Source organism: Myotis lucifugus, unplaced genomic scaffold, assembly GCF_000147115.1.
Source record: "Myotis lucifugus unplaced genomic scaffold, Myoluc2.0 scaffold_3, whole genome shotgun sequence".
In the NCBI taxonomy this organism is placed as follows: domain Eukaryota; kingdom Metazoa; phylum Chordata; class Mammalia; order Chiroptera; family Vespertilionidae; genus Myotis; species Myotis lucifugus.
This window is the reverse complement of record NW_005871051.1, coordinates 28,376,795-28,392,271: the sequence shown is the minus strand read 5'-3', so window position 1 is coordinate 28,392,271 and position 15,477 is coordinate 28,376,795. Positions and strand designations below refer to the sequence as shown.

Sequence of the window (15,477 nt, the reverse complement as noted above, 5' to 3'; positions counted from 1 at the left end):
TTTATAAAGTGTGAGATCGAAGCTGCTTCCCAGAAATAAGAGTTTACTAAACCAACTGCCCCTGTGCCTTTGTGGGGCGCCGTCTCCTACACAACACCACCCCAAACACGGGTCTGCATGCAGCCAAGGAATATTTGGTTCTTCTCAAGTTCCCTGTCCAAAGCCATTCCACAGCATTCGTCCAACACTCTCGGTGCCTCGCTGAGTGAACCTGTTTAGTATATCAGGACAAGGGCTGTCTGATCCCTTCACTACCCCCCTCCCCATTTTTTAATCCTCACCTGAGGATATGTCTATTGCTTTCAGAGAGAGAGAAAGAGAGAAACATCAATAGGTTGCCTCCCATATGCACCCCAACCAGGGATCAAACCCAAAATCTAGGTATGTTCCCTGACCGGGGATTGAACCCTCACCTTTTTTGGTGTATGGGACAATCCTCTGAGCCACCCGGCCAGAGCACTGGCCCCATTTTTTAACTAAAAAGATTCCTTTCTAAACCCAGCGGTGAATATGTCATTCAGTTAACTGAGTCCACCTATCTACATCTCGGGAGTGCTGCCTGGAGGGAGCAGGCTAGAAAGTTGCCATGGGACTTTTCTCCAGCAGCTACTGCCATGGGAACACCCCCACATCAGGCCCTGGGGGTATGTGCACATCCTCTCCCCGCCCCGCAGCTCCTGTTACATCAGCCCCTGCTCCAAACACAGCACCCTCCCAGAAAACACAAACCAGAGAACAGGCCCCCAAGCAGTTCCCACTACAAATACCCTGTGATCCATCCCCTCACAAGCTAGGAGGCTTACAGCGCTGACCTTGAACTGCTGCTTCCAAATGAGGACGGAGTTAGTTCAAACGACAAAATTTACAGAAGCAAATGTCTTTACAAACCTATAGTATGCACAAAACTAGGAAGAAGACACATCAGCTCTCCAGCTACTTGGGCCCTCGCACGTCTGCATGTGTCACTGCACCTGCAAGGTGAGCATCTTCTTGTGCCTCCAAAATGAAAACTCTCTTGTTTGGCCTCCTTGGAGGAAAGTCTCCCCAATACTAAGCAGCCACTGAAAGCCACAAAGCAAGTCTGTAACCACTGACATCAGAAAACGCCCACACGATTGCATGCTGACACCCTTAAACAGTATACTGCACAATGCCAGGCAACAATGCACCACATTCAGTTCAAAAGTGTGTGTGCACGCCTGAAATATACATTTGAAAATTGGAAGGACACCCAACTCTATTAACTATTGAGTGGGTACCTCTGCGAGTAGAATTTGGGGAACGAGGGGGTGATTCAAGAAACACGGCCTTTATTTCCTATTTAAAAATGTATGTTTGAATCTCTTAATAATAAACATGCATTATCTTCAAAAAATGTTTAAACTCCAAGAAAGATCTATTTTACAAGCTTACCCAAGGTGTGGCCCTCCGTTCATGAGGTCAAAAACCTGGGCAGGGTTCAGCAGCTGTTTGAATCTTCTGAGGAACTTCACGCCCTGGTTGTCCCCACTTTTTGAATTGACGAAGACTAACAAGGGGCTTGTGCAGGACGGAGGACATGTGGCCTTCCAGAAGCCTGGATTGAGAACGGAAAAGGGCAGAGGAAGACTAAAAGCCATGAAAGACAGATGGGCATGCCTGATCCTGTAGGAAGTAATCACCCGAGGGCCCTGTAACTTACACAGAACCAGCAAGAGTTAATCAGCATATTTCCACATCGCCGTTATCCCTACAGAAGAGAGTGAGTGCCCATCCAGTCTGACTTCATATTTACAAGGATTCTAAATTTCAGAAAGAAGGGGCACCGCACTGCTCTTTCACTCTTGCTCTTATTCTGAAGAGCTGATTTCCTCCCGGATATAGGCCCCACTTTCCCACCTTTCCAACAAACACTACTACAAGCATGTCAAACTCGTGGCCAGAGGGTTTGCCATGCTTGACTTACTAATGTGCATCATCAAACATGCTCTGGACAAGTGCCAACAGCATGGAATCACATGCTATTTAATACCTGCTACTAGATGGAGACCAGCGGACTTAGCACATAATTTCAATGGCTCACAGCAGAGACAGACACAAGTCTTTGACTCGGTGTCTACTCACAGCCTACTGGATCCATCACCTTTAACCAAGGTACCAGCCTTGAGTTCTAAGCCTGCCCAGTGGCCATCAGGACACCATTGACCACCTTTGTACATAAGTTCTCTCCCCTGATGGCTGGGCCTGACCTCTTCCCCACCACATCTCAAAATCACCAACAGAGCCTTTTAGAGTGAGGAAGGAGAATGCACGAGGGAGAGCATGAGGAACGGGATAGGCCAGGAGAGAGCCTGATACCCACCATCGGAATCGATGCTGTTGAGAGCTGTGGGAGGGATGACCGACACTTTACACAGGCCCAGCGGGCACTTGGTCACTAAGGATTCCTTACACGCCGTGTGTACCTGGAACAAGAATCCATGCATCACAAGGGGTCACAGCCTCCTTCACATATGGCCTACAGTTGCAGGAGGAATGGGCTATTCCCATCGAGGAACTGACAGGATTCAGGAGAGGGCCGCGCTCACTCACCATGGCCTTGCACCACAGGCAGCGCCAGTCCTGCAGACGCAGCACGCTGCCACAGGTCTTGTCACACACCGTGCACTTGGCACTCACAGGCAGATTTCCTTCCAGCCACTGGTGAGGCATGGCAATCTGCAGACCAAGCAGAGACATGCACTAGGGACATGTCCCAGCACCCCACACAGGGGCACAGAAGACCTTGGGCAAAGATGCTCCAAAATGACTTCAACCAAGACACTTTTCTCACCACAAGCAGAGGGAGAACAGGGTTGTCCCACCCACACTCCTACCCCGGGCACAGCATGACTCACAGGGACTGGACAGAGCTCGGCAGCACAAAAGCCCACAGTGAGCCCCCAAATGCAGAGTGGGAGCAACTCAAAACCTCAAGGAAGAGAAATGAGGGAGAGGAGAGCCACAATAGTTTGACCAGTGCCCCTTTGCGTACCCCGTCCTCATCCTCAATGATGTCCTTCCCGATGGAGGCCAGTGTGGTCCACTTGCAGTTATTGGTTGCACGCACAGCACACCGCTTGTGGGCCTTGAACTTGCACACTGTGAGAGAATGAACACATGAACCTTCAAGCCTCATTCATGGCAGCTGCTTCCTGTGCTTGAGGAGATGGTCCAGTGGAACTGCCCAAGCCTCCTGGACAGTTGGAACAAACAGACAGCACTCCCTGTGTTATGAACTAACTACTGGGACATAGGTAGGGACTGATCTCGGTGAGACTAGACACCCAGTATAGCCAGGAGTCGGCAGACCTTCTGGAAAGGGCCAGAGAGTAACCAGTTCAGTCTCTATCCCAACTGCTCACCCTGCCCCTGCAGCCCAAGGACCGCCATGAACCATGCTTCACATATGGACACTGAAATGTCCATTTCTTGACTTTCTGTGTCACAAAATAGTCATCTTCTTTTGACTTTTTCCAACCATTTAAAAATGTAAAACCAGCCCTAACTGGTTTGGCTCAGTGGATAGAGCATTGGCCTGCGGACTGAAAGGTCCCAGGTTCGATTCCGGTCAAGGGCATGTACCTTGGTTGCGGGCACATCCCCAGTAGGAGGTGTGCAGGAGGCAGCTGATCGATGTTTCTCTCTCATTGATGTTTCTAACTCTCTATCCCTCTCCCTTCCTCTATGTAAAATATCAATAAAATATATATTTAAAAATAATAATAATAAAAATAAAAATGTAAAACCAGCCCAGTCAGTGGTGGCTCAGTTGGTTGAATGTCGACCCACAAACCAAGAGATCGTGGGTTCGATTCCTAGTCAGGGAAGATGCCCAAGTTGCCGGCTGGATTCCCAGTGGGGGGCATGTAAGAGGTGGACAAATTATGTTTCTCTCTCATCAATGTTTCTATTTCTCTATCCCTCTCCCTTCCTCTCTAAAATCAATAAAAACATTCTTTTTTAAATGTAAAACCCTTTTTAATCTCGCAAGTTGCATAGAAACAGGGGACAGGTGGGATCTGGCCCGAGGAAGACAGTTTGCCTTTCTCTGATCCTGCCCAAACACTGGAACCCTGCCCTCTAGATCTAGAAGACAACTTTCAATCCATTTATCCACAGCCCAATTCACCCCAAGAGGGGGTATAACTACACTGGGGCTGACAGTTTCAACTCTTTCCCTCCGTGGCCTCTACTTTCTTCTCCATGTCTCCTTATTACTGCCTCCCTTCTTTCCTTTGATCCATTACTATAAAAAAGAACTTATCAAAGACTCCTCAGTAGGCACAATAAATAAGCATGGGGTCACAGCAATCGCTTCACTTCTGACGATGTGGGGTGACTACATTTGGACCTCTAGGGTCAGACCACCTTTCCCAGCAGATAACACATCGTCCACACCTTCACAGGACAGTCCATGGGACGTGACCCCAGACAGAGCCTCGCGGCACACGTTGCAATAGGTCGGCCTCGCGTGGGAACAGGCGTACCAATTGTGCATCCCTGAGAAGTGGTCCATGCTGTACTGGGTCGGCTGGAAGAAGAAAATAAAGGCAGCAAAGAGAAGGTGAACCTCTGACATTCTTAAATGTGGTAACTTAAACAGGAATCAATAAAGTATCCAGAGGAGGAGAGGAGGAAGGTTATAAAAGACAGGGTCGCAGTACGATGGGGCGACCTTAGTTTACAAGGACCATGCTGAGAACGCAAGTCCAGAGCTGTACGATCCACATATGAGAGACACCCAGACAGCAGCAAACTAAGGAAAGGGCAACAAGAAGAGTTTCTTTCTACCTCAAAATGCTCCCTGTTCTGGACAGTCTTCAGCGCTGCAATCCAATCTTCCATTTCTTTCCTGTTGTCAGCACACAGGATGAGTTTCCTACATGGAGTGATAACCTAAAGAAAGGAACATATTCAACAAATCTATGAACAAAATACAAATGCTAACAACTATAAAAACATCTTAAAAACCTACTTTCACCATATATATTTTAGTGAAAAATAACTGCTTCATTCAAATACTCAATTGAACAGAGCATAAAAATGGTTATCATGAATCACTAAAAAACAAGAACAATCTCAAACCAAAAGACAATCATATTTAGGTTATACATTCACCAAAAATCAACTTAAGTGGACACTTATGATCTACTTACTACTCAGGCACAGTAATAAGCCATAGGAAAAAATTTTTAAAGGAATAGAAACAGCTGTTATTGTTCTAAAGCGCTCATGGGGTGACATCCTGCACTGACATAGTTCAGGGACAGTCTGGTCCAAGTTACTCAAAGAACAGGGTGGGCATTTCACATGTACCACATGTAAGTGTTCTCACACAAGACCTTTTAATACATGACAATGGAATAACAGCCAGCTACTGCATGCAGGGCCTGAGCAACATAACTGAACCTGGTAATAATCAACAACTAGAAATTATACCCACAACATATAAAAAAGTCTTTATACACCAACAGAAGAAATCTTTCTTACAGAAAAAAGGCTATAAATTTACATTTCACAGAAGAAATACAAAATGGCTAATAAACAAAAAGATGCTTAATTAACCACTCTAGCCATCAGGGAATGCAAATGAAAATAACAAATTATTTTTCACCTAATAGATTGGCAAAGTTTTAAAAGATGATATTCCAGTGTTTTCAAAGATATGGGGGGGCGGGGGGGGCGGGGGCGGGAAGAGTTCTCCTGAAGTACTGACAGGAGGTAAACAGCATATAAACTTTATAGAGAAAAACTGGCCCTAGCTGGTTTGGCCGATAGATGTCAGCCTATGGACTGAAGGGTCCCAGGTTCAATTCCAGTCAAGGGCGCATGCCCAGTTTGTGGGCTCAATCCCCAGTATGGGGCATGCAGGAGGCAGCCAATCAATGATTCTCTCTTATCATTGGTGTTTTTCTCTCTCCCCCTTCTCCCTTCCTCTCTGAAATAAATAAAAATATAGTTTTAAAAAATTATTTTTAAAAAAGGGTAGGAAAAGAAAAACTGACCATGTCTATTAAAATTTTTTTAAGTTATAGCCTTTTACTTAATTTTGTTTTATAATGATGTAAAGTATCTACATGGTTCCAAAGTCAAATCTACAAAATATAGTACATTCAAAAGTCTAGCTTTGTATCTGTTCCTTCCATCCTGGTTCCCTCCCTATGCCAAAGGAGCCCTAAAAATAAATAAACAAAACTACGGTTTATCATTCCATGTGTAAGATATTTGCTAATACATGTGTTAGCACAATTCTCTTTAGAAGCAGTAGCACACCACAGACGCTCTTCTCCTCCTCTGCTTTTCCCTCTGAGTATAAGACCCTGCCCTCACTCCTTAGCAGCATGCAGTGTTTCCTTGGTCTTTCTTGTAGCTGTACCCAGTCTGTTCAACCCGTTCCCTATTAATGGGTATTATGTTGTTGAAAAGCCTTTGGCATGTCAAAAGTGCCGAAATGCACAGCCTTTACACAGATCTTTTCATATGTACCAGTGTATTGCGGTGACAGAGTAAATGCATATGTAATTTTGTAGCTATTGCCAAATTCCCCTCTGCAGGGGCTGTGCCATTCTGCATTCCCATCTGCAGTATTAGAGAAACGGCAGCTTTCCCAGGGATTCACCAATGAAGTATGTTATTTAACTTCTGGATTTCTGCTGTTTTGTAGATTATCTCTTCTGTGATTTCCATAAACTACCCACAAAGCTTAACCAGAGAAAGGGATAATCAGAAGTGAGTCACAGATGCAGGGTACTGTTCATTCTTTTAGGTAACCAGGGTAACTGGGATAACTACACAAAGAGGGCCAGGCTGGGTGTAGAAAGAGGCGAAGCTAGAGGAAGGTGAAGGGAGCCTGAAAGACAGAAAACAGAAGACTGGAGAAGTGAGTGCCCTCCAGAGTGAGGGTGGGGGGTGGGAGCCACTGTCTCTGAAGCTTCAAAAGCACCACATATAGCCTATATCCCAGCACTGAACCTACCCATCCACCCAGCAAACACCTGCTGAGTGTCTCAAAGACCATGACAAGCCAAGGTTCCTGCTCACAAAGAACTCACCCCGGGCAAAAAGGACATTTCAGAAACTGACATGTGCCATGAGGACAAAGCAGATCATGGGAATGGGGCTGATGGGTGCTTTGGAGGGTGGTCAGAAAAGGCCATAAGACAGCTGGGCAATAGACAAGGCCTTGGGTCAGTGCTTAAGGACTTTTCATCAGTAACTATAAAATCTCAGCAAACACTTCTTTTTATTCACTCCGGGGTGAGTTTTAATATTTGAACATTTTTATCAGTATAATAAATACAATTTCAAAAATATAATACAATTTATTTTGCATAACTTGGGGATTTTTTTTAAATATGTTTTTTATTGATTTTTTTCACAGAGAGGAAGGGAGAGGGATAGAGAGTTGGAAACATCGATGAGAGAGAAACATCGATCAGCTGCCTCCTGCACACCGCACACCCCCTACTGGGGATGTGCCCGCAACCAAGGTACATGCCCTTGACCGGAATCGAACCTGGGACATTTCAGTCTGCAGGCCGACGCTCTATCCACTGAGCCAAAAGGGGATTTTATTGGGGGTTATGCAATAAGGTATTTACAGAAGAGAACAATGAGATTTTTCATGTCCTGTTCTATTTTAAGCCTTGTTTCCACTACTCCCGTGACAACCTGTACAAGATCAAGTGTGCATGTTATTCCAGAACTCAGCTCTGTGGTCGGAGCAGGTGGACCTTTGGGCCCTCCCTCTCCCACATGCCGAAGGAAGGAGGGGGGTTACTGGAATAGCTTCGTGGGCACTAGCACCACTGGACAGCAAGTTATAGACAAAACTGTTATGTTTAAAGATGGTGACTTAATGGAACAAATGATAAATGATGTCATTTCCTCAATCTGTGCAGTTATTTACAGGGAGTAAACACTGACCAACAGATAAATGTCTAAGAACCTGGTTTTCAGCTATTTCAAGAAACACTTGTGCCTGTTGGAAGCCTCAGACCTGGCCACTGACTGGTTAGGAAACGTGGGAAGACTGTCTTATTTTCTCTTCTGGAAATGGGGGGTGATAAAAGCTAACTGACAGGGCTGTTATTAGATTAAATGGAACCAAATGTGGACAGAACCAAGCATGGGACCCAACACATAGTGTTCAGGACACATCCTGAGTCCAAAGCCCTCACAAGCTGTGCAACTTGGAACAGCTGCTTCCCCTCCCTGTGCCTCCATCTGCTCATCTGAAAACTGGGGCTACTAATGGTGAGGACACATACCAGGCTGTTGTGAGGTTCTAGGCGGGGACCCGGAAGTGCTGAGAACAGTGCTCACGTCTAAGCGCGTCCCACTGTCACTCTCAGTGCTATTTCAGGCTCTTCCCTGTGGACCAACCTTTCTGAGGCCATTCTGGGGCCAAGAGTCCACCTCCCAGATTATGAGAATCATCAGAGAAGACTCCCACCCACTAAATAAAAAGCAACCAGTCAATGTGTCTCTCACATTGAACCAGTCGATGTGTCTCTCACATTGATGTTTCTCTGTTTCTCTCTCTCCCCCCTCCTCCTCCTCCTCCTCCTCTACACTCTCTGAAAAGCAATGGAAAAAATATCCTCAGGAGAGGATTCACACACACACACAAAAATCAGTCTCTGCCTCTGTCTGGTCACACTCTGCCACCTGAGACAGAATCCATGCTTCGTAGCCACCCACGGACCAGGCATGACTCCTCTCCTTATCCCCAATCGCCTTCAAGCCCAGGAGAAGCCTCCCAGACACCAGGGAGCAGTCTGCACACCTCAGATACCCAGGACTGAGAGTGAGACAGGTGAGGCTGGGAGGGCCTCCTCGGGAGGAAAGGGAAGTGAGAGCTTTCTAAGAGAGATGTCTTGGGCAGGGCTCCCTATTCAGTCCCTTGATTTGGGAACAGAGCAGCCAGGACAGGACCCAGGAGAGAAGCAGGTGCTGGAAGAGACCTTCAGGTGATTCCCTCCTGGCTGCTCACCACATCACCAAAAGAAGGCAGGATTTAGAGGAGACACTCTAAGGAATAATAAGAGTGTCCCTTCATTTGGACTGCAGCCAATACCATAACTCCTAGAAACTAAAGATGGTACGAGAAAGCTAGAACTATCCCTAAAATTGAGCTTTCATACAGGAAAAGCTTTGCAGACCAAAGAATGTTTTTGGTCTATATTTTTCAAGCAAAGTTTTAACGTAAAAAAATGGCTCACATAACTAAATCAACTTAAAATTTAAATGCAAATTAAAACCAGGGTAATACCGTGAATGTGACAGGACAAGTCAGTGACATCCCAGACTCAGCGGGCCAGGGTCCATGGCTGGAATAAGCAGACTTGATACCAAGGGAAGGAGCAGAGTGGTACCACAGAGCAAGACAGCTACATGGAAACCCACAAGCTTGAGAGAAAGCACACCCCAGGCCTTGAAGCTGAAAGGACAAGAGACAGAGGGAAACAGAAAGGAAGGGGAAAGAGAGAAATGGTAAAAAGCATTTCTCACATAATTCCCTGAGGCAAGCTAGAAGAGCAGTTAGTGGACTTTAATTCTTACTCTTGCTGGAATCCTGATGGTAAAAGCATTTAAAAATCAGTAAGAAAAAAAGCAGAACAACTAAGAAAAAAATGAACAAAAACTTGAACCATTATTTCATCACAGTTGTTTCACAAAAGGCCGGAAAGCCACATGGAGAGGTGCTCCACTTCACAAGTCATCTGGAAAATGAAAATTAAAACCCCGGCATGTTCACAAGGTGGCAACACTAACAAGACAGATATCCAGGATTGGTGAGGATGCGGAACACCCTGAACTCTCACATGCTGGTGGGAAGGCGGTTCGTTGCAATTACTGTGGAAAACAGTAAAGCTGACTTTATATTCACCCCATGGCTCGGGAACTCCATCCACACACACAACAGCAATACAAACGTGCCGCCATCATCAAGACACAGCAGCACTACTCTTCACAGGCCTGCACTGCACACACCCAAACACTCAGCACTGTGAAGTGGACACACTGAAACACAGTGATATTCAGATTAGTACAGGACGAGAATGACCCACCACGGCTACCGCAGTAACATGATGAATTCTACTATGCCGAAGCAAAAGAAGACAGACGTATAAATGAATATGAGAGACTGGTAGAGCTATTTTTTTAATGTTAGAAATTAAATATTAAAGTGTTAGAAATGGATCTTGAATACATGAGAAATGCTCAATCTTACAAAATAAATGCAAATTAAAATTATGAGACACCTTTTTTCTTCTTTAAATATATTTTTATTGATTTCAGAGAGGAAGAGAGGAGAGAGAGATAGAAACATCAATGATGACAGAAAACCATTGATCGGCCGCCTCCTGCACACCCACTACTGGGGATCAAGCCTGCAACCCAGGCATGTGCCCTTGACCAGAATGGAACCCGGGACCCTTCAGTCCACAGGCAGACGCTCTCTATTCACTGAGCCAGCCAAACCAACTGGGGCAAGACACCTTTTTTTTAATCTCCCCGATAGAGAATAGTCTGGTAACCTGCTATATTGGGGGCATGAATTAATACAACTCCCATGGAGAACACAGGGTGAAATCTAGCGAACTTTAAGATACAAATCTTTGTCTTATCAACAGTGCTTCTATAAATTTACCCTACAAATATGCCTCATGCGAAGTGACATACAATATATATACACAGTTTTTCATGGCAATATTCATAGTAAAGATAAAAGATTGGAAATGACTCAAATATTGATCAAGATAAAACCGGTATGCCCTGGCCAGTGTAGTTCAATTGGTTGGAGCATCGTCCTATACACCGAACGGTTACGGGTTTCATTTCCAATCAGGGCACATACCCAAATTACTGGTCAGGGTGTGTACAGGAGGCCACCAAACGGTGTTTCTCTCTCCCTCTCCCTTCCTCTCTCTCTAAAATCAAGGAAAGCATATCATCGAGGGTGAGAATTTAAAAAAAAAAAAAAAAAGATCCGTAGGCAACTGGTGCATAAATTATGGAGCATTCCTATAGTGCAGTGGTTCTCAACCTTCCTAATGCCGAGACCCTTTAATACAGTTCCTCGCCCTGACCGGTTTGGCTCAGTGGATAGAGCATCAGCCTGCAGACTGAAGGATTCTGGGTTCGATTCCGGTCAAGGGCATGTACCTTGGTTGCGGGCACATCCCCAGTGGGAGGTGTGCAGGAGGCAGCTGATCGATGTTTCTCTCTCATCGATGTTTCCAACTCTCTATCCCTCTCCCTTCCTCTCTGTAAAAAATCAATAAAATATAAATTTTTTAAAAATACAGTTCCTCATGTTGTGGTGACCCCCAATTTCATTGTTACAAATTGAACATAATTAAAGCATAGTGATTAATCACAAAAACAATATGTAATTATATATATGTTTTCCAATGGTCTTAGGCGACCCCTGTGAAAGGGTCGTTCGACCCCCCAAAGGGGTCACAACCCACAGGTTGAGAACCGCTGCTATAGTGGAATACTATACAGCTATATCATATTCTTATATTCTCAAGTTTAGAATTACATGCTAAATACCAAAAAAAGAACTTTAAAAGTTCTATTTGAAACAAGAACTTTTGCTTCCAAAAAATGAACTTCCAGGAAATATAAAATATCTGGAGACTCCAAATGAGTCTATGACACTAAAGCCAGACAAATATCTTCCAAGGTCCTGGGAAGAATTAGCCAAGATTATTAACCCTTTGCACTCTGCTGTCCCCTCTCAGGGGACATCGGAATTCTAGCATATCACTCGGATGTCCCCTCTCAGGGGACATTGCAGTTTATTAGTGATTACGGGGAATTGAGTTATTTCAACGCAACTTTTTGAGACATGCATGTTTCCCTGAAGTTTTATCTTAAAATGGCACAAGAAATTAAATCAAAATATCGTAAAATTACTAAGATATATACAAGAAATGTCAGTGGGTTTTGTGTCGGATTAAACAATAAACTACATATTCCCGATGTGGGACAAAGAAAACGGGACTGCATTGTGTGTTCTAACAGGAAAACACCTGGTGGCAGGCATCAAACCACTTATTACTGTCAAACATGCACTAATCAGCCTGCAATGCATATTGGGGAGTGTTACAAAACTTATCATACTGTACAAAATTATAAACAATAAAATATTGGTTTTTTTGCAAATATACATTCCTCGATGTCACCCAATTCATATAAGTCCAATATCATTATAATACGTTACTTGGTTCCAAAATTATACTAAATAATACGAGGGTCTGTAAATGCACGTTTCCGCCGCAAAGTAGCGTCGAGTAGCTGGTAGCCAATGTCCAGAATGGTTCGGAGTGCAAAGGGTTAAGCCTTGATTTCTTCGAGAAATCAAGGAGAAAAAGGAGACGTGCTGGAAGAATACAGATGTGATGTTTAATTGGATGAGCAGGTGGACTCCTGAATTATAAAGACACTAGCTGGTATGACAAAGAAGGTGTCTAATGACAGTGGCAGCTCCCATGGTGGGGCACTTAGTAGTCCAGGGAAATGTCTGGGTGTTTATGGTATTTGCTTGTTTCATCTTCTCTACAACCTAATGAAGTAGCTATCGAGAGAACACTGAGGCCCACTGAGTCACCTGCCCAAAGTCCCACAGCTAATGAAGTAGGGGGCCAGACACCAAGCAGGTTGGCTCCAGGCCTGACTGCTGACCCCCTACCCCCACCCACCCACAGCAGCTTCCCTGAGTGAAAAGTGTGGGTCCCTAAAGGTTACATACTGTGGGATCCCATGAACACTTTTGAGATGACAGAAGTACAGAAATGACAGATTAGTGGTTGCGGAGGGTTAAGGGGGGTGTGGCTATTAAAGGAAACCAGAGGATCCCGGTGGAGATGAAGACGTTCTGGATCTTAACTGTGTCTATGTCAACATCCTGGTTGTGAAGTTTTGCTGTAGCTTTGCAAGACCTTACTCCTGGGGAAACTGGGTGAAGGACACAAAGGATCTCTGTATTATTTCAATTCCGTGTAAATCTACATTGCTCTCCAAATAAAAGGTTTAATTAAAAATAAGCAACCACGCCCTGGCCAGGTGGCTCGGTTGGAGCATCATCCTATACACCAAAAATAAGTAACAACAATCAACAACATTTTCTAACATCTAATATGTTTAAGGTGGGAAAACTGGGAGTAACTCCAGAACAATGCTATCTTTCTTAAGGACAAGGACATCTGTGTTCTCAGCACAAATTAAAAGTGTAATCTTATCTTATTAAAGTCCCTATTTGTAGGCAGTGCAAGCTCATGAAACATCTGACTTGCCAAGGAAACATTATGTGACACACCTTTGGCACACATTCCCAAAGAAAACCACATCCTATGCATATGCCTGTGCCCGAGTACACAGGAGGGCCATGGTGCTGCCGCCGGCTGCGACACGTGGCCTGTGAAGGGCAGAGCCCCGGAAATAGCAGGCCTCGTTTCTACACCAGCAGTGCCTGAGAAATCAGTCAGGCTGTGCTTCACACCAGTCGTGAACCACAGGTCCTGCCTCACACAGCACTGTGCTTCCTTGGTGGGTGAACCCCATCGACAGCAGGTGCACTCTGGAAACTATCAGAAATGCCACCAAGACAAGCTGCCTCCCCAGCTCCAGACCCATAGATCCCACTGCCCAACAGACAGAACCATCAGGGGCCCCTCTCACATACCTAGACATGTCCTCAGACTGACTACTCTCCACCCCAACCCAGCTGGGAGGCCTCAGGCTCCAAATTCTTCCTTTTTTCTAAGAAATAAATTCATTTAAACAAACAGACAAGATCCCTGCTCAAATGCAGACAGGGAATAAATAACATAATAAAGAAATAAACTATAGCCCTAGACAGTCTGGCTCAGTGGATAGAGCACCAGCCTGTGAACTAAAGGGTTCTGGGTTTGATTCCGGCCAAGGGCACATACCTTGGTTGTAGGCTCCCCAGCCCTGGTCGGGATGCGTGCAGAAGGCAACCAATCAATGTGTCTCTCTCACATCGATGTTTCTCTCTGTCTCTCCCTCCCTCTCCCTTCCTCTCTCTCTAAAAACCAATGGAAAAATATCCTTGCATGAGGATTAACAAAAAAACAAACAGAAATTATACAGTATGGAATAGTAGCTGGTGGTAAGTCTATAGAAAAAAAGATCAGAAAAATGAGGTTGGAGCCAAGGTAGGCCTTACTGGAAAAGGCTGAAAGGGCACAGCAGGAAGAGGTGAGCAAAGGCCTGGAGCAGGAGAGAGCCTGGAGAAACAACGGGACACAGAGAGCCATGCCAGTAACTGTAGGAACTTGGGCTTTTACTCCGGAGTGGAATAGGAACCACAGAGCTTTTGAGCAAAAGTCTGGCATCTGACTTAGGTTTAAAAACATCCATTCTGGCTGCTTTATTGAAAACTGAGTGTAAGGGCCAGGACAGAAGTCAGGAAACCCTTTGGAAGGAGCTCAGAGATCCCATCAAGAGATAAAGGGAAGGTGCATTCTGAAGTATGCTGAGGGCAACAGGATCTCCTGACAGACTGACTGGATGGATGGATGGACGGCTGGCTGGCTGGCTGTGAGGCAGAGGAGCCAACAGCAACACCTGAACAGCTGGAAAAGGAGCCACTATCTGGGACAGGAAGCTGTGAACAGGCTCTGCAGTTGTGGGGTGGGGACCAGTAATTCCATTTCAAACATGTTGAGGCTGAGGTGTCTTATCAGAATGTCATCTCACCCATGAGCTCTTCACCTTGCCAGCTACATTAAAACAAGAAAGGAGATCCCTCATAAATTACCACTGCTGCCAGTAGTTTAAAAAGTGACGTTTAGAAGAGCAATCTGACAATATCTCGTCAAGCAGAAGACGTACACACCTACCCTCAGAAACACACTCCAGAGAAACTTGTGCCCAAGTGCCCAGGAAGACAAGTATGACTTCACAGTAGTGCTGTTTATAGTGTGAAACTGGGGAAACCCAAGTCAACAGTAGGACACTGTATACATAAGCCATAAACACTAACAATTAAGCGTTGTGGTCCTCAACGTGGGCTACACTTGTAACTGTGAGATTCACATCCCACTCCCCACTCCCCAGGAATCAGTTGTTTTAAACTTTGAACTACTTAATTAGAGATGGATGTGGCCACATGAATAAATCTCAGAAACAATGCTGGGTGGAAAAAGCAGGTTGCACCATTTACTCAAAAATTTGAAACTGGTGAAAAATGCTACATATTGTTTGTACCTACATATATGAGTAGAGCAAGTATTAAAAACATGCAAACAAGTGATAGACACCAAACTCAGCATGGGGGTGAACTCTGGGGAGGAAGGGCAGGAGGGAAGGAAAGGGATGACAAAGGACTGCAAGGTGGACCAATGATTCCCTTTCATCATAGATGTTGAGCACATCCATAATGCTTCTTTCTCAGGCCAGGAAATGTACACAGCT

The 15,477-nt window shown here is 45.0% G+C and overlaps 1 protein-coding gene across 2 annotated transcripts in view; it reads right to left on the bottom strand.

Annotated features, from left to right (window-relative positions):
* Positions 1-15,477, bottom strand: part of DGKD (diacylglycerol kinase delta) — a 111,726-nt gene that overhangs the window by 27,368 nt on the left and 68,881 nt on the right. For both annotated transcript variants that reach the window (XM_006082665.3, XM_023762590.1), the window contains exons 4-9: positions 4,813-4,917; positions 4,420-4,552; positions 3,014-3,120; positions 2,572-2,697; positions 2,342-2,444; positions 1,414-1,576 (exon numbers count right to left, since the gene is read on the bottom strand). In XM_006082665.3, the coding sequence (XP_006082727.1) occupies positions 1,414-1,576; positions 2,342-2,444; positions 2,572-2,697; positions 3,014-3,120; positions 4,420-4,552; positions 4,813-4,917 (737 nt within the window). The remainder of the gene's footprint in view (positions 1-1,413; positions 1,577-2,341; positions 2,445-2,571; positions 2,698-3,013; positions 3,121-4,419; positions 4,553-4,812; positions 4,918-15,477) is intronic.